At 55.2% G+C, this 17,733-nt stretch overlaps 7 protein-coding genes across 7 annotated transcripts; 2 read left to right on the forward strand and 5 right to left on the reverse strand.

The window, feature by feature from the left end:
- Positions 1 to 738: 738 nt before the first annotated feature.
- GMORB2_5026 (Fungal specific transcription factor domain) lies at positions 739 to 3,291 on the reverse strand (the record flags this gene model as incomplete). The annotated part of the gene is made up of 1 exon (XM_035467000.1): positions 739 to 3,291. The coding sequence occupies one exon, from the start codon at positions 3,289 to 3,291 to the stop codon at positions 739 to 741; it is 2,553 nt and encodes an 850-aa protein (XP_035323012.1).
- A 3,780-nt stretch (positions 3,292 to 7,071) lies between these two features.
- GMORB2_5027 (tyrosinase) lies at positions 7,072 to 8,617 on the reverse strand (the record flags this gene model as incomplete). Its single annotated transcript, XM_035467001.1, has 4 exons — positions 7,072 to 7,293; positions 7,379 to 7,988; positions 8,084 to 8,238; positions 8,309 to 8,617. The coding sequence occupies 4 exons, from the start codon at positions 8,615 to 8,617 to the stop codon at positions 7,072 to 7,074; spliced, it is 1,296 nt and encodes a 431-aa protein (XP_035323013.1).
- Positions 8,618 to 8,827: 210 nt separating this feature from the next.
- On the reverse strand, positions 8,828 to 9,372 carry GMORB2_5028 (tyrosinase; the record flags this gene model as incomplete). Its single annotated transcript, XM_035467002.1, has 3 exons — positions 8,828 to 8,967; positions 9,048 to 9,124; positions 9,215 to 9,372. 3 exons carry the CDS (start codon positions 9,370 to 9,372, stop codon positions 8,828 to 8,830), a joined length of 375 nt encoding a protein of 124 aa, XP_035323014.1.
- An 826-nt stretch (positions 9,373 to 10,198) lies between these two features.
- GMORB2_5029 (minichromosome maintenance protein 10) lies at positions 10,199 to 12,145 on the reverse strand (the record flags this gene model as incomplete). The annotated part of the gene is made up of 1 exon (XM_035467003.1): positions 10,199 to 12,145. The coding sequence occupies one exon, from the start codon at positions 12,143 to 12,145 to the stop codon at positions 10,199 to 10,201; it is 1,947 nt and encodes a 648-aa protein (XP_035323015.1).
- Positions 12,146 to 13,205: 1,060 nt separating this feature from the next.
- On the forward strand, positions 13,206 to 14,471 carry GMORB2_5030 (Ydr279p protein family (RNase H2 complex component); the record flags this gene model as incomplete). Its single annotated transcript, XM_035467004.1, has 1 exon — positions 13,206 to 14,471. One exon carries the CDS (start codon positions 13,206 to 13,208, stop codon positions 14,469 to 14,471), a length of 1,266 nt encoding a protein of 421 aa, XP_035323016.1.
- Positions 14,472 to 14,600: 129 nt separating this feature from the next.
- On the reverse strand, positions 14,601 to 15,394 carry GMORB2_5031 (DASH complex subunit Duo1; the record flags this gene model as incomplete). The annotated part of the gene is made up of 2 exons (XM_035467005.1): positions 14,601 to 15,047; positions 15,140 to 15,394. 2 exons carry the CDS (start codon positions 15,392 to 15,394, stop codon positions 14,601 to 14,603), a joined length of 702 nt encoding a protein of 233 aa, XP_035323017.1.
- A 954-nt stretch (positions 15,395 to 16,348) lies between these two features.
- On the forward strand, positions 16,349 to 17,601 carry GMORB2_5032 (uncharacterized protein; the record flags this gene model as incomplete). Its single annotated transcript, XM_035467006.1, has 2 exons — positions 16,349 to 17,055; positions 17,148 to 17,601. The coding sequence occupies 2 exons, from the start codon at positions 16,349 to 16,351 to the stop codon at positions 17,599 to 17,601; spliced, it is 1,161 nt and encodes a 386-aa protein (XP_035323018.1).
- Positions 17,602 to 17,733: the final 132 nt, after the last annotated feature.

A 17,733-nucleotide genomic window follows, 5' to 3' on the forward strand; every position in this document is an offset into this window, starting at 1 on the left:
CATACACGCACGCATTCATATATATATATATATATATATATATATATATATACCCTTTGTCATGAGCAAATAAAAAGTATAGAGGATGACCAAAAAAACCGATCTGAGCTCGTCATGACGTTTTATGGTCACAAGACATTTTTTACAAGTAATAAAAGCATTCATCCATTTATTTTTACGCTTGAAAAAGAAAAAAAAATACCAGGTATATCCCGAATCACATAACATCATGTATCCCTTGCATCATCCAGTCATTTCCCACCTTCCAAGATGCGTAAATATAAATAGAGGTCTCACCTCACATCCTTTTCCTTCCTCGCTTCCCCCCTCCCCAATAATTTATATCACGTTGCCTCCCCCCCCCCTCTTCTTTCTTTCTTCCCTGACCAACATAAAAGTAAGAGGTGTTCCCTAGCCGAAAACAGAGAGAGCTATAAGAAGCTACGGAAAAGAGCACATATAAACACATACAACGATCTCCATCGAATCGCCAAATGCTGTTTTGCTTTCCTGTACCGAAACAGACGCAAAGACCGAAAATAAGACTAGGTAAAAAAAAAAAGACTAGGGAAAGCCATTAAATAAGAGACATCATCATGGATATGCTAAAAAAAAAAAAGGTAAGGGAAACCCTTGTTTACTCAAAACGCTGATAGCGGAGGAGAACAGGAAATGGTAGAGTGCTCCGGTGTGAAGAGGGCGAAGCAGAGCGGGGAGTAGAAAAGGAAAAAAAAAAAGTTACATGTCGGGATAGTCATCCATGTCGTCGTCGCTGCTATACCTCGTACTCTGGGGACTCTGGACGCCACTCGGCAGAGCGCTGTGGCTGTGGATCCCGGCGTAGGTATCCAGCATGCTCATGCTGGGAGGGCCGGCAGGACCACCGAGGCCACCGGGACCGCCGGGCCCGGCACCGGCAAAGTCGGCCATGCTCCCGTTCCGGCTCATCGACGGCTTCTCGGGGAGCTGGTCGAGCAGGCCGGTCGAGATGTCGAGCATGGTCATGGCGAACTCTGTGAGGCCGCGACCCTCGCCGGGCTTGGAGCTGACCGACAGGGTCCACCGGTACTCTGACAGGCGGCGGCGGTACCACTCAGCCTCCTCGCGGCCGGGGGAGGTGGCCCACAGGAGGGAGCCGAAGGTGCCGATGAGGGCGAAGTTGGTCTTGGAGGCGAAGTACCAGAAGGAGCGGAGGTGGATAGGGCCGAGGCGGTTGACAAAGTCCATGGCCGAGATGAGCCGGGCCTTGGCGGCGCTGCGGCAGATGCTCTGCACGTAGGGGTCCGTGGCGGTGGCGGTCGCGGCCAGGGAGCGGATGATGCGGCGGTGGAGGGTGATCTCGGCGGCGAAGTAGGCCAGGTGGAGGTACCCTATGCTCGTGAAGCGCGACGACAGCGACGACGTCGACGTCGACGCCCCCGAGGCCGATGCCGTGGCCGACAGCGACGACGTCGAGTCGATGCGGATGCTGTTGGGCAGGTTGCCGTACCACTCCTTGAGCTTGAGCTGGATGGGCTTGGCCAGCGACAGGACCACCTGGGTACCCTGGGCGCCGGCGTCGGCCACCGTCTGGGCGGCGTCGAGCGTGTAGAAGGTCTCGAGGATCTCGGCCAGCACCTCGGACAGCTGCACGGCGCGCGTGAAGACGAGGCGGCCGCGCTCGATGTCCTGCTTCTCCTCGACGTCGTCCTCGTCCCACTCGACGTCGGGGAAGTCGTTGGACGTCAGGCTGCGCACCCCCCAGTTGGAGGGGAAGATGTGCGACGGCCGCCCGTGCACCAGGGCGCCCCACTTGTCCTGCATGTACAGGGCCCAGGCGAGCCTCTTGCGCAGGCCCTTTTCCCACGGCGGTATCTTCCAGCCTGAGCAGTCGAGGTGCAGGCCCAGCTCCTGGGCCGTGGCCACGACCTGGGCGGTCGGGGCCCACTGGTCGCCCTCGGGCCGCTGGGAGAGGAGGAGCCCGGCCTGGACGGTCGACAGCTTGGGGCGGTAGATGGCGTCGGCGAGGGTGGTGCGCACGAGGCGCTCGAGGTGGCGGACGTTGGGGCGCGGCACGCGGACGAGGTCGTCGTGGTGCTCCCACCAGTTGATGGCGAGCAGGTAGACGGCGGCCAGGACGGGTGGGTCGAACTCGCGGTAGGAGCGGTCGTACTTCTCGATGAAGACGTGCTTCTGGACGATGGGAAAGGCCGGGTGGATGATGCGGAAGTAGAGGTCGATGAGCTTGCGGCCGTGCGGGGCGACGACGGCCTCGATGTCGTCCAGGTCGCTGATGAGGTGCTCGTGTCCCGGGGTGGTGCCGTCGGGCAGCATGAGGAAGGTGTCGTCGTCGCTGACCTTGCGCAGGGTGCCCCGCGACAGCAGGCTCTCGCCCTGGGGGTCAAAGGACGACAGGTTGATGAGGGACGGCTCGAAGTCGGTCGTGGGCCCGATGTACTGGCTGAAGCGGTCCTGCTGGAGGCCCAGGGTCCTCTTGAGCATGGTGGGTCCGCCGACGTTGGCCATGTCCTCTAGGAAGGAGCTGCTGGCGGCGGTGCTGGACAGGCTCGAGTTGTTGTTGTTGTTGCTGTTGTGGTGGTGGTGGTGGTGGTGGTGGTGTTGCTGGTGGTGCTGGCCGTTGCTGCTGCTGTTATTGATGATCTGTCTCCTCGGCAGGGTACCGCCGGGTGACGAGGAGCTCAGCCGATCCTCTCCGGGAAAGAGCTTCCTCTTCCGCGACGACGACGAGGGGGGGCTCAGGGATAGCGAGCACTCGTGGGCGTTTACCTGGCAGGAGATGCAGCCGTCGTCGTCCTCGCTGGGTATACACCTCGAGCCGGCCTGACGACAGGCACGACAGGGGGGTAAAGGCGCCGAGGCAGATGCCGGGGCCGAGGAGGCCGGACGATCGGCGGCGGCGGCGGCGGCGGCGGCGGCGTGGGCGGGATGAGAGGGGGAAGAGACGCCCCTGCTGGCCTGCAATAGATTGCTCAGACTGCTATTACTTGTGCCGGCGCCGGGAGGGTGGTAGCTGCTGGTATTGACGAGGCTGTGGCTGTGGCTCTTGCTGTTGCTGGCAGAAGCTGGACGTCCTCCAATGACATCGAGACGACGGGCGGCGGCTGCGCTGCTATCGATACGGTAAAGTGAAGTCGAGGCCGAGGCCGAAGCTGAGGTTGATGACGAGTCGGGTCGTGAGGGAGGCTTGGGAGCGATGGGGATGGGGGCGGTCCTCTGTACGGTGGAGGCCGAGGCAGGTGTAGAGGAGGAGGAGGAGGAGGAGAGGTGTTTACTACCGCTGATATGGGCCATGGTGGGCAGCAGCGGGCGTATCGTAGGGATAGAGATAAGGAAGTATCTTAGATCAGGACAAGGGGAGTAAGGTAGTGGGAAATCAGTGCGTGCGTGTGCGCGCGGTGCGTGGGCGTATGTGGTGCCGTGTGTGCGTGCGTGTGTGTGTATGATAATCTGGCCCCATGTAACTGGCAGCAGCGGACAAGTTGCTCTGTTCCACACCCCACCAACGATCCTCCTTCTTTCTTTTTTTATTCCCCGTATATATCTAGAGAATCTCGTGAAAGAGAGAGGGAGGTAAGGAGGAACACCCTCCGGAATCTCTCAACACACACTGTCTGATTGGCCTTGAGCCCAAATACGCCGGGTACTCTTTTTTTGTTCTTGTTTTTATTATCTGACCGAAACGATGGCGCCCCGCGCGACTTTGTGAGATAGAAGTGGAGGTTTTGGTAACCAAGGATGATTTTAAGCGAGAAGCCAGGGAACAAGAATGATGAGGCGGAGATGGTGTATGGTGGGGTTCACCTTGAGATGGAGAGAGTGTGGGAGCTCTCTCTCTCTCTCTCCCTCCAGAGGATGATAAGATGCCGAGATAAGAGAGGCTGCTTTTCTGGATGCGAAGAGGGACCCTGGTATTAGCGCTGTGGAACACACAAGGCTTACTCTTTTCAGGTAATACGTGGAGGTGGACGTGGTAGGACGACAGGTTGCAGGCGCCACAGAGAGATAAGCATCCGCAGTCAGCGGCGTCATTGGGCGGTTTGCTAGGAACTGGGGGGGGAGGGGAGAGGGTTGAAGAATTGTCGCGTGCGTCAAGGGTATATAAAAAAGTCAAAGTACGGTTTAGTAGAGATAGAGAGTCAATGGTCCCATGGAAATTTCGTACAGAGAGAGAGGGAGAAAAAAAGAAAAAGAAAAAGAAAAAGACGGGGGTGGAGTGAGGGGAGTGAGTGGAGGGGTGTGTGTGTTGTGTGTGTGTGCGTGTGTGGGTGGGTGTACGTATCAGTGTAGAGAGACGACAATGCACATATTCGTACACGCGAACAACTCGCAGTCGCTCATTCGACCACGCTGTTCCATGTACGAGTAATGATGTTCTTCCTTAGTGGTAACGGTCCAACGGATCTTCTGTAGAGCAGCAGCAGCCGTCAGACGAACCGGTTAGAGGGATATCGTAACTGCTGGTGATGATTACATATTCCTCATAGTAGCAATCAATATACTCGTAGTCAGAGGAGGGGAAGGGGAGTTGCCGTCAGCTGCATTCAGACTAGAGAGTATTAACTAGCAGCAATGACAACGAATAGACGGGGAAAAAAAAGAATATACATGCATAATATAAAAAAAGGAGGTAAAGGCCTAAAAAAGAGGCAGATTCTGTCAAGGACTCTCGCGAGGCCGATTGGCAATGTAGACGGTGTGAATGGGCCATCATAGGTCTCTTCTTCCGCATCTAGCTACTACGAATAGACTACCGATTATATAATACATGTATTACTAAGGGGTATTATTCGGTGACGATGCCCTACAGACGATAATACCTGGAATGTCTAAGCCTGAGGCCCTAAACCACCTAGAGAGGAGCCCGCGGTATGGAGAGAGAGAGAGAGAGAGAGAAGTGAGCACTGAGAGGCCAGGGTCCTTCCCCGATCGTCGTCATGGCTTTGAAGATTGAGTGATTGAATAATACTAGTGATAATACTGTAATACATGCACGTGAGTAGTACAGACTAGCATCAGGTATTATTATACTCGTACAGATGGAGGGGTGAGTATAAACACATGTGCAAACCCGTACAGGGATGCTTATCTATTCCAAGCAGTCGGTAAGGCGATTGAAATACATAATGGGAACTTGTCTCTCTCTTCTTTCCCTCCTACAGGCTACAGACTACGCACGATACAGGGTTACCTAATACAGTATGCGTAGCACTATAGGTCCCGCTGCTACGAGTACTTGTACTGATGTAGTCTGTACAGATTACATGCAGCACGGGCAGAGAGTACCGCTACTTCTGCCGCTGCTACTGCTGCTACTGCTGCTGCTGCTGCTACTGCTATCTCCTACTCGCGGGCCAGAGGGGGGGGGGGGGGGGCCCCGGGGGGGGGGGGGGGGGGGGGGGGGACCCGAGAGGCGTGTCTGGCGCGGCGCTATTACCAAATGGAAAACAACCAGCCCAGTTGCTCTAACGTAATGGAGCCTCTAGGCATGTACGAGCATTACATCTACTCCTCTACGGCCCTCCTCTCTACGGATATTACCTTGTACATCATTCTTTTCTCCATTACCTCGACCGCACTCGTGCCGTATTCCCATACTCATAGGCTTCTTCATCGCACACACTCCATCCCTCCATGTTCCAAAAGACTCCGTAATACTACCCCCGTGCTCGATACTCTGTTTTTTTATTTTTAACCTGTAAGGTGTAACACTTATATCAGTACAGAGAATATATATACAGAATATATATATATATATATATATATATATATATATATATATAATGCATGTATATTATGTAATATTACTCCCAACCTCTCCGTCATCGGCTGGTCACGACGTCACGCCCTATCCACCCAAAGGGATTCCCCCCCCCCAAAGCGCGTCTTTTCTTCTTCTTCTTCTCCCTCTCCTTCATTTATCCCTCTTCTCTAACTCTTACGTCTCAATACTACAGCTGACCCTCACTTCCCTCACTCTCGCTCGCTCCCGATACTGCATGTTCCGTAATAAGAAACCAGGGTCCTGCGGGTGTCTTGCGGGTGTTTTCGGGGGGGTGGGCCGCTGAACTAGACCGTCTGTCTCGTCTGGTCCTTCTCACCTCGCTCTCTCCCTCTCTCTCTCTCTCTCTCTCTCGTTCTGTCTCACCCTATTGACAATGATACACATCATCCATACTAGTAGTACTCTTACTCACTTTTCCAATCGTCACATCTAACCGCCATCCATCTGTACGGAGTAGTAATGTCCAATTCCTCACTAGCCTGCTGGCTTCCCTCTTCAGCTCTTGATTGCTCGTAGCTTCGTAAGACGTATTGACTGTCTATAATATAATACTACTGGTAATATGATACAGGTATAATATTATAAATACATGTATAGTATTATGTAGTACCAGTAGGAGCAACCGGGTCTCTGTACACCGCTTCCATACTCTGCGAGAATGCATTACACCTAATACCGAGTTTTGATACCGGCCCCCATCACGTCACTTGCATCTGCCACCCCTGGCCACACTCTCATCCATCAACAGAGTCATAAACACGACTAGCACCACAACCTTCACGCATCTACAAATATACACGTGCTTCATCCACAAATATCGACCCATCAATCTACCGCATCAACTCGTCAACAACGCTGAACCGCCAGGGTCGCTCGGAACTAAAACGCAGCAATCAGCGGGGGCAGGGAAAAGGAAGAAAAAAAGGCGGAATGCGTACCGGTCATCATATCCGCCCCACGCTGCCGCCCTCCTCAACCTCCAAACACCTTCCAACGCTCCTCCGTATATTTACGAGTAGTCGTACGAGTATTACCAACTAGTAGCGGTGGGGGGGGGGGGGGGGGGGGGCAATGCCCACGTACACAGCCCTGTCAAAAGCTCTCGACTCATATCCACTGTCACGTCGTGATAATCGTACTGCAGTATTGCTATCCTACCGCCAAGACTACTCGTTCTGTATTAATACTACCTGTTCCAGGTCCATACCCTCCATGTCTCTTCGAGTCCTCCAGGTCCGAAAATCTCTACGGTCCTCGCGCCACCTTGTCTCCGTCCATTCATACCTGGCTCATTCGTAGGCCGTCGTCGGCGTCAACGTCGTCGTCGTCGTCGGCGTCAAATCAGACGAAGGCGTAGCTGTAGGCTGCCTCTGCACGGCAATCAGTGGACGTCGTCGGGGTATACCGTACGTGGGAAACTGGTCGTCTGACGTTGGGGGAGTCACGAGCACATCCTCAAGCTCAATCTTGAGTGAGCGGACCGTTGAAAGGGGAATGTGCGCGCCGTTGGGCTGCCGAATGTGTCAGTACATGCAATGATGATATGCACACTTTTGCGTGGGCTGGCGTCGTGACGGTGCTCTCTTCCAAACTCACCTTGACAATGGAAATATCAAACGAGTGAACAATCGCGTCAAAGATCCCGTCTCCATCCAACGGCTTCCCTTGGTTACTCAACGGCCTCTTGACCGATCCGACGGCCTTTAGTATGTCGTGTAGCGGGAAGCTGCCGTAGAGGATGCCACTCCTCGGCTGCTTCATCACCACAAAGTTTCCCACAAAGTGGTTGGCAATCGTCAGCTCCACTGAGCACGGCCGCTCGAGACCGTCCACCTCCACTTCAATCGCCACCGAGTACCTCCTCACCGGCTTGCCATCGCGCCGCTTCAGTTCCCTGTTCCCGGGGCCATACTGTCTGTTGATGATCCTTCTGGCGTTCTGCGCCATCTGCTCCCTCGACTTTTCCCAGTATTCGAGGCCCTCGTACGTGTACCCAAAGTCTTCGATGCTGTCCACCGTCGTCGGCGTGTGCAGCTCGTCTTCCGAGGCGAAGAAGGGATGGAGGGGAGACCTGGGCGTGATGACTGTCCCTTCTCGTGTAGAGAATCGCGCGCCGCCCTCGTACGATTCGTGGAACATGGTCTCGCTCGGGTGAATCACCTGCCAGTACGCCCAGAGTCGATCGACATTGGTGTGGTGCAACATGCTGCAATCCGTCGTTAGCCATCATGGACCACCTAAGCAGCTGTACCAGCTCCCGTCACTCTCAACCTGCCCTGAGCGAAACAAAGAACGACTTACAAGAGTGGATCGAAGGCCGAAAATTCCGATGAGAGAAACTGTCCCTTGCAAGCAGCGTCCCAGTGAACTCCGTTGTGTATCTGTTCGAGGCTCATCCCAATGTCGCCCGTTGACGCGAACTGGGAAAAGGTCTGGGCGCGCGTAAAGCAGTTGTACTGCGTATCCGGATCAGTGAGTGCAACGTCGATCGTCTGCGTGACGCGGCAGGCATGAGCCAAGACTTACCAACCAGCTTTGATACGGGCGTTCCGCGAGCAGTTCGTTGGCCGTGCGAGGATAGCTTTCGCCTGGCTCAACACAGCGGAAGGTCCGCTCATTATTGTTGTCCGGGTCCCACTGTCCCTCCCCGAACCGGCTCTCCAACGCTGCTCGAGGGAATCTAAAAGTCCAGAGAGGGTTTTCAACCTCGCTCTCCTCGACACCGTTACCGGTGGAGATGTTGATCGTCAGAGTCTGGGACGCCGTTACAGGGGGCACTCGCATGTCCGCCGCCCAGTCCCAGAACGGGGAGCGCAGCTGATCGGCCGCCCGCATATACCGTGATCTTTGCTCCTCCGGGTATCGACGAGCTATACGCTTTGCTGTGGAAACGATGATTTGCTGCACGGTTGAATGGTTACCTTGATTCAAAGCACGATTCCATCTTCGTCACCCCTGGAGACAGGCATACCTCGTGAAGAAGAACAAATGGACGATGCCATGCCAAGAACAGCCTCTCCTAGCATCCACGCAACAGACGTAACGTCAGTCAAGGGCCTTCGCTGGGGACGAGATTTTTTTTCCCGGGCTTCTCACACCATGAGGACAGTACCCCCTCCACTTATCTGTCCCTACCCTTTGCTCCCCGCCACCGTTATACTCGATGAAGGGCTTTCCATGGATTCCTAGCCGTGGTATCGTCAGCATCAGACACACCCCAGATGTATGGCTACAGGTAGCCAGGGAGAGCAAAGGGGAAGAATACCCATCACCTGAAAGTAGGAAGACTCGTCAGTAGCATTTGCTTCGTGCATCTCGATCAGAGCTTGGATGTAGAGGTCCCTGTTTTCTCATCCAGCCAATCCGGGGCCACCGCTTGTAAGTGCTTATTCTCGTCAAGTCGAAAGCAGTATCCGATGGATGTCTACATACCATTGTGGACCAGCCTCGGCCGCCAACTCGTTGATATTCCTCCTCAGAGGAACGGCTTCAGAGGTCGAACCCACCCCGACAACGGGGATGCCGGCGTCCACGAGCCAAGGGACCGCGAGGCTCAGCAGGAGAGCGGGGGCTGAGCGGGGGAATCTCATGATTCAAGGTTGATAAGGAATACTGCTTAATGATGCCCGTACGCCGTGGCTTCCATCTGCCGTGTGGTAAATGTATATTTGACGATGCGTAGATGGAGGAACAGGTGAAGAAAAAGGGGCTGTTGGCAAAAAGAGGAGGAAAGGTACTGGAGCAGTGGCAGAAGCAGTAGGAGAGGAAGAGTCAACAGCACAGAGGTCCTGCCTCTTCAGGGTCTCTGCTCCTGCTCTATGCTCTGACCTACAGGATTCCTTGGAAGGAGCTGAAGAGAATACCTTGCTCCTCCGTCACGAACTTACACGTGCACTACCGTCCTTTACCGAGATTTACTTTGTGCGGTAGTCGGATACATTGTTTACTATATGTCGCGTTCTGGTGGGGGATCGGTTCGTCAACCGACTCGCCTGGTTCCATGAGAAGCATAGCATGCACCCACCGTACAGCCGGCATCGTCCGCGTCGAGCGAGGAGAGACGACTCGAACATGAGGGCGAATTCTTCATCTCAGGTCATTCCCTGTAGCGCCCACTGCGTCCATTGCTGCTCGGCTGTCCCTTCCGCGTAGGCCACGAGGGGGCGTGTGCCTCATATGGAATATAGCAACATTGCTGCGGCACAATGTGGAACTGGCTCGTGTTCCCCCGGGGGCTGTCGTCGCTTCCTGTAATCTTTGGACGGCGTTGCACGTTGATGGACAAGAAATGGAAAATATCATTTTGCAAGATGCATGCATGCCAGCCGGACAACTGTAAGGGACTCTAAGAAGGAAGGGGCAAAAAACACAAACTCAGTAGAGGCACAAATTGCCCCAATGCTTGGGGGGGGGATGCTATTGCAGAATGAGAAGCTCGTCGTCATCATCGTCGTCAAGTTCCACCTGTCTCGAGGATAGGACTGATTCCATGCTCTCACGGCCAGCTTCGCGGATTCCCTGTTCAGTGATGAATCGAGTCTTCTTCTGGACAGGAGGCGCCTGGTTCTCCCTGCGCAGTTTCTCGCCGGCCTTCATCCTCGACAGCTTGTCTCTCAAGCCGCCACCCCATCCTAGGATCGATGAGCTCCTGGGCTCGGCAGAATCATTCTGTGAACTGTTCGCTCTCTTCCTCTTTCCCATATGGAGCTGGATGTCTCGATTCTTCCTGTCGAGGCCTAGCGAGGCCAGAGCTGTGCTGTCCCGGAAGCTGCTTCCACCAAATGCCCCGCTCCGGCTCGATGCAGCCACGGGGCCTTCGTGGCCGTCTCTGGCAGCGGCGAGCCGCATGTATTCCTGTCCAGAAGCGTCGCCGTGCAGTGCTAGTTTCTTCATGATCTCACGCTCGCGCTCTTTGATTTCCATGCTGCGTTTTATATGGGCCTCCCTTTCCTTCTTGTCCTCGGCAGATTGGCCCTTGCCGTCGATCAGATCGGCCGCACTCATCGTCTTGGCAGTAAAGTAGCGCGTCTTGGTCTCCCAGTCGTAGTTCTTGGGGCCTTTGGCCCTGAAGCCGCCATCCTTGAAGCCGCTGTCCTTGAAGCCGCCATCCTTTTTGGCTTCACCATTGTGTTGTCGTCTGCGAGGGCCGTGCCCGAATCCTCCATCGGTGTTGAGTTCGATTCTGGAAGATCTTGTTCTTTGGACCGCCTCGTTGGTGTGAAATTCGCAGAAGCTGGTCCGCTTCCTGTTGACCCAGGAACCGCAGGCATTCCCGTCTTTCCGTATGGACTGGCATGATCCAAGATCTCGTGCGGCGCCTAGCTCAATGATGGTATCCTCGTCCGAGTTGATGACTAGGCTGAAACGGCCCGTGTCTTGCCTCCCAGGCGGCGGGGGCAGGACTCCAGGGTTGAGTATGGCGACGACAGTCCCCTCTGTAAGCTTCCAGAAGCGGTCGAAGCCGGAATTGAAGAGGAACAAGTCGACGGAATACTCCAGGTCGCACAGGCTCAAGACCATGTACTTCCCACGGTCTTCTTCCTTCTGGCCCGGCCTTAGGACAGCATTGTGCGATCGTGGAGCCGACTTGTTGGCGATGATGGCAAGGACAACAAGATCCTGTTCGACATCCGGCAACTCAAAATTGGGTGCCTTGACATCTCTCAGAAGACCCTTGATGCTCACCAATTTCTTTCCGGAAAGGTGACGGGCAATGATCCGGTGGGGCAGATAGCGCCGCGACAGGTGAAAGCTGGAGAAGGGTTCAAAAGATTCTCGGCTTTCGTCTGCGGACCCGTCCTTTGCTTGGGTGTGCTGCTGGCTTGAGCTAGCCTCGGCTGTGCCGGTCATCTTCCGGGGGCTCGGAGCCGTATTGCTCCTGTGTAGATGAGGTTTGTTGCGCCATTCTTTCGACAGAACGGCATCTCTGTCGAATGTGATGGGCTGCTGCTGAATATCAGGAATCTCAACGGCCTTCGCCTTGTACTCGTCCATGTCCCCTCTCCCCAGCCCAAACGCCTTGCTGCGAGACTCGGTGACACGTCTGCGTCTCTCGCAACTGCCAGCTTCTTCTATGCGGGTGGAAGTGAGCCTCTCACTGAAGCTCGGTCCTTTGACCGCAGGTTGCTGGTCGACTGGCTGTCGAGTGGCGGAACTTCCCCGCTGGGAGAATCTGTTTCCATTACTCCTCGAGCTCAGTAAGTCGGTAGTCCCTCTGAAAGAGAATGGGTTGGCGGCACGGGAGCCTCTCCCAAAATCATCGTCCCTGCCACCTAGAAAGTGCGATCCATCGTCTTGGCGCTCCCGAGCCTTCTTGATGGGCGACGCGGGAACTTGAATGCCACTTCCTGACCCTGATGACATGCTGTGTGTTTGGAGCGAGCTGGACAGTATCAGCATGTATCTCGGCGCTGGAAAGGGACAGCACCCTGCATACTAACTCTCTGGGTCGTCGGCAGAGAGACACGTTGAGCGGTGTCTGTATCTTTTTTTTTTTTGCCTTCCTGCTGAGGCCCACCGTGATGTAGTGATGCTAGTACCGGGCTCCCCGAGTGTGCATCTAGAAATAGTCGCCGAAAATGCCTCCGACAGGGCTGCTACACCCAACAGTGGAATAGGAAACAAGCTCGCCGATTGATATTGAGAAACACAAAGTTGGAAATGAAGCGAGGGAGATGTTTGGGGGGCTCTGTCCTGGAATCTGAAACCCGTAAGGCACGTACCAGCTGCCAGCTGGCGAGGGACCCTGCTGTTGCTTGGGCACAACCGCTTTGGTGGAAGACACGTCAAGTACCTATGTACATATCCACGTATGCATGTACCCAGTTTATGTTGGGCAGAGGAGGTCTGGCCTATTTGCTGCAAGACCTCTTTTTTTCTTTTTCTTCTTTTTTTCTTTCAATCCCGAGCACGGAGTACGGGTGTTATAGCTGACGTTGCAGAGGAGTTGCTACTGCTACCAGCAAATACTAAAGTGGACATCTACCCGTACTTTGAACCAACCGCTGGAAACCCGATAAAGTACGAGCCTAGTAGCAGTTGTTAAAGGCTACTGCCTCCCTCCTAGTCCAGGGATCCTAGAAGAGAGACGCGTCTCAACGCGACTGAACGCGCATCCACATCGCAAGGGACCTGGGGGCTAGCAACGCCACATAGTCAGTATGCTGTTATGGAGCACAGATTAGTTACCACTGTAATATTATCGCCTACAGCTCTACACAATGCCTGTACATCATCGTATTGAGCGGCTTCAGCTTCAGTCTATCAATTTCTTCTGCAATTTTGATTATCGAGAGCCTTCACCTTGAACGTTACAGCTACGAGACGCCAGATTGGAACTCCCTTGATCCATCTTCATCATTCGACAACTTTCAATTCATCGTACAACTTGCGCCGAGACTCCAGTCGTTCTCAATCCGCCGCCATGCCGCGAACGAGATCGGCAACGGGCGCCGTTACGGAATCGGAGAAGACAGACACCTCTAAGGCCTCATCATCCAAGATCCAGCTACCTCCCCGCACAGAGTCGCCGCCGAAACTCTTTGTCTTGCCGACCAAAGCCACCAAGGATGCCGCTGTCATCACACTCCCGCACCCGCGCCACGCGAAACCGTCGCGTTACCTTGTCTGCCCCGAGACCGGCTTCTATGAGTTTACGAGGATAGCCAGTCCGAAGAATACACCGCGAAGTTGGCTGATTGCGTCTGAAAGAGCCGACGCGACGACGACCGCCGGTGGCAGGCCGACCTCCTCTATCGACGGCCAGGCCGTCTCATGCGCGGACCTCTTCATCGCGACCCCCATGGACCCCATGTTCCTTCTGCTGCCGTCTCTGGCCGAGTCGGTTGTCGGCAAGAACGTGGAGGGCCAGAAGCGCCTGTTCTTGTCTAGCGAAGACTACTTTGACAACCTGCCCAGCGAATCATCTCACCTGGGGGAAATACTCAGGTGGAACAAGACAAGGGCATTGCTCGAGTCCAGGATGGCGGCCGTTTGCGACACCGTCGAGGCAGGCGACGAGCTGATGTATCGCCTCAGCAGGGACAAGATCCTAGCAACCTGCCTGGAGAAGGCCAGGTGCCTGGTGGAGGGAGATGCTCTCCCCCCCAGCCTGGAGAAGCAGTTTGTCACGAGGGTCCTGCAGGCCCCAGTGATTAATCAGAAGAGCGCCTCAAACCAAACCCGAAACGTGACGGAGGCTGCCGAGTCGGATGAGCCCACAACTCAGCAGGAGCCCAAGACCAGCGGGGACTCTTCAACAGCCGCTGCCGACGGTGAGAGCGGAGAGGTGGAGCAGGCTATCAAACCTACCGACGAGATTGTCAAGTTGCAGAAGCTCAAGGTGGCATTGGACCTGATCTGCCAGAGGCTCGTGTCCCCAGAGCTTACGGCATGGTTGAACGAGGGCCTGCGCGACCCCGGCGCCGGTGGCGTCAGCTTTGCGCCGCTCGACCAATACTTGGCCAAGCTGGAAGAGCTGCGAGCGGAGGCAGTGGCCTCACGGTCCATTGGCGACTACTCGTCCAAGCGCCTGCGCGACGAGGAGGAGGAGGAAGTCAGGGAGCTGAAGAAGAAGAAGGCGGACGAAGAGAAGAGGCGCAAGGCAAACGAGAGTCGCGGTGTGAGGGATTTGAAAAAGGTCAATGTGTCGGGCATGAAGAAGCTGAGCCACTTCTTCCAAAAAAAGTAGTAGCATTCAGTTGGATGATGCACCTTGTTCTGTCATCTCTTATCTTTCCGGTCCGATTGGTATTGGGTATCTTGGGATCTAATGCTGAAGAAGGAATGTACAGGGAGGTACCTGCCGGCCGCAAGAATCTCATCTCGTGCCCCGTGGGCGGCCTCGGGCGACACCGAGTCCCCTCCCGATGCCGGAACCTGCTCGGCCACTCGCGCTGGCAATCGAGCTACCCCTCACGCTGCTCGAAGCCGCACCGCCCCGAGTAACGGTCCCAGCCCTCGCCCGAGTACTACGTGTTCTGACCAAGCCGCGGGTACCCCGGGATGTGGATGTACCCACCCTCCTCTTGCTCTCTTCTTCCTCGCGTCGCCTCCGCAACTCCTCACGCCTCTGCTCCTCCTCGGCCGCTCTTCGCTCGGCAGCCTGCTGCCTCCGCAGGGCTTCTGCTTCCTGTTCGGCCAAGTCCTCTGTGGCCCCCTTCCACGCTGGGTTGAGGATCAGGCGTTGGTTGTGTTCGGTCTGCGACAGGATTCGGGTCCATGAGTTGAGGAGCGTCGAGGCATGGTTTACTGTGCTGAGTACGGTCTGTGCATGGGATTGGTATCAGCATGGGTGGCCAGACACGGGAAAGCAAGAGGGAGGACACATGGTCATGATAGTCCAACGGTGTGACAGACATTCATGTTGCCGCCGGACTTCTCGAGGGCAGCAATTACGCCCTCGATCGACTCGTTGACGTTGCGCACGCCTTCTAGTTCTTTGCGCAGTGCGGCCTCGGGGTCGATGGTCTCTGCATGCGCATCTTGCTGACCTGTGGGTGTCTTTGGTGTTCTGGGCGTCCTGGGAGTCTTGGGCGTCTTGGGGCGGGTCGGGACATTCTGTGACGGCGACGCCCATATATCCGACTCCGTGTACTCTGACTCGTCTGCCATGACGTGTAGAATACAGAGCAGATGGGGAAACGGTTTAGTTTCGAAAGGTCAGGAAAACAAGGAGGAGGGTCGGTTTAGATGGTTTGTCTGGGTTTTTCTTGATTTTTTTTTTTTTTGGTTTGGTCTCGGTTCTTATTTGGCTCCGTAGTTTGAAGTTGGTATTGTCAATGCACCGGCTCCCTTGGGCCAGAGGTCAACAAATAGATGTTTGCGAAAAAGGCTGGGCCATCGTCATCGTCAGCACAGTAAAGAGCTATGATGGATGTTGGAGGGAGGAGGGGCTCTCCCTTTAGCCCCGCTACCAACTGTTGATGATTCGATTGGCCAGAATGTGACGCGAGATGAGCGCGTATGTTCTCTAACGCGACGCGTCTAGGTCATTGGGCAGAAATTTTAGGTGGAAAAAACTGGGGTGGCTGGTGCTTCAGTGGCTGCCACTTTATTTTTTCGTGCGCCGCACGCATAATATTAATTGTTATGAGCTCCCACCAGCCAGACATTAACCGAGACGACTTCCCGACCCCCCCATGCTACACCCCCCAGCCCCAGCCTCCTCTCTTCCTGTCCTGCCAACGACTGAATGGTGAATTCGCTACCTCCTATTATCAAGCATCGTCAACTTTTGCTTTTTCGCACACAGATTCACCTTCACCCCTACTGCTACCCTGAAGCACCTGTCATCATTTTATCTTGGCTCTTGTTTATCCGCCGTTCGGAAATAGTTCCTGTCAAATTCTCATCCTGTCGGTCGCCTGTTCTACGCAACACCCAACTGGCCTGATTTTTGTTCCTGGCTCGCCGCGTGTCCCTGATTCTACCGCGCTGTATCACCATCGAACGGAACCTCATCCTCGCGCGTCCATCCCCGGTCACCGCCATTAACTCTACGTATCGGCTCGCATAGTACGGCAAACCTATAGTCGCGCCTGCGCCTCAGATCACCCTCATCTCACCATGGCTTCCACGCCATCGCCCGCGCCCGCCGCCGCCGAGCTTCCCTCAACACCTCCTGCCCCCAGATTCGGCAGTTACTACGACAACTGGGAGCCCTACCAACCTCGCAAGTCAGCCAGGATCGCAAACAGGAGTGCAAACAGAACGCCTTCCCCGTCAGCAAGTCACCGAAGGCTCGACAGTGCCGTTCACAAACAGCAGCAGCCTGCCAAGACCACCTCTGTCCCCAAGCGCCGCCTACCATCAACAACATCCGCACCAACAGACAACATGGACTCGCAAGGCACTTCACCTGCCCCCAAGAGGTCGGCCAAGCCTGTTGCCTCTGCCTCCTCATCTAGAATGCTTCCTACGCCTACTAAGACGCCGCGGAAGCCGCCGACGGCCAAGCAGACAGCTGAGCTTGACTCAGTTAGACGTGACATTTTCTCGCCGTCACTGAGCAGCCGTGCAGCTCGCACTCCTAAGAAGATTTCGGGCTCGACCCTTGAGAGCTTTCTGGCCGAAGAGGTAGCCCAGGACTTTACCATCTTCAGCGACAGCTGCAACCGCATCCCCGAGAAGGACGAGAGCAACCCATTCTACAACCCTCGCCCTTCCAAGCAGACCAAGGCCCAGGGCAAGCGTAAGCATGTCAGGATCCCTGGAGAGGGTATGGAGTCAATTGAAAAGGCTGCTGGCCGTGAGGACGGACTTCTCATGAACTTGTAAGCACCAACCACTCTCCTTTCTATTTCGAGAGCATCACGCTCTGCCTCATTTTGCTCCCTGTACAGATGCGCTAACAACTTTCTCTCAGCCGTGGAAAGACAATTTACCGACCGCTTAGCAAGCCCGGCAACGATGAGTCGGAAGACGCTGATGAGCTCGCCGACGAAAGGTCTTTCTCCAAGCGGAAGCTCGAGCCCAGGCTGCTGTTCCCCAAGGAGTCGATGCAGGAGAAGGTTGTAAACCCCGAGGAGGAAGAGGTGACAGACATCGAGGACGGGAACCTGGACTCGGAACCGCCCAGTCCCGACACGCCTCCCAGGACCCGCAAGATTCCCAACGCTCCCAAGTTCCCGGCATCGCCTCCACCCACTCAACGGACCACGCGGTCCGCCGACAAGCTGGCCAGTGCTAAGCGCGCTACTCAGCCTGTCCTCAACTTTGGGTCTGTGGCTAAGTCTCACAAGTCTTCCGCGACGGCTACTAAGCGCTCTGGTGAGCCCCTAGGCCGGGATGCGCCCAAGAGGAGCCGTACTGAGGCCTAAGCCACCACCACCATCATCATCGTTTGATTGCTTTTCCTGGAGGCGGGCGTCTATCCATTTCTGGTTGTTGATTTTTCCTATTTTAAATGTTCCAAGGAGTCTCTCTACGTGAGAATGACAAAGGGAAGACGA

This window comes from Geosmithia morbida, assembly GCF_012550715.1.
Source record: "Geosmithia morbida isolate 1262 chromosome Unknown scaffold_3, whole genome shotgun sequence".
Classification (NCBI taxonomy): Eukaryota; Fungi; Ascomycota; class Sordariomycetes; order Hypocreales; family Bionectriaceae; genus Geosmithia; species Geosmithia morbida.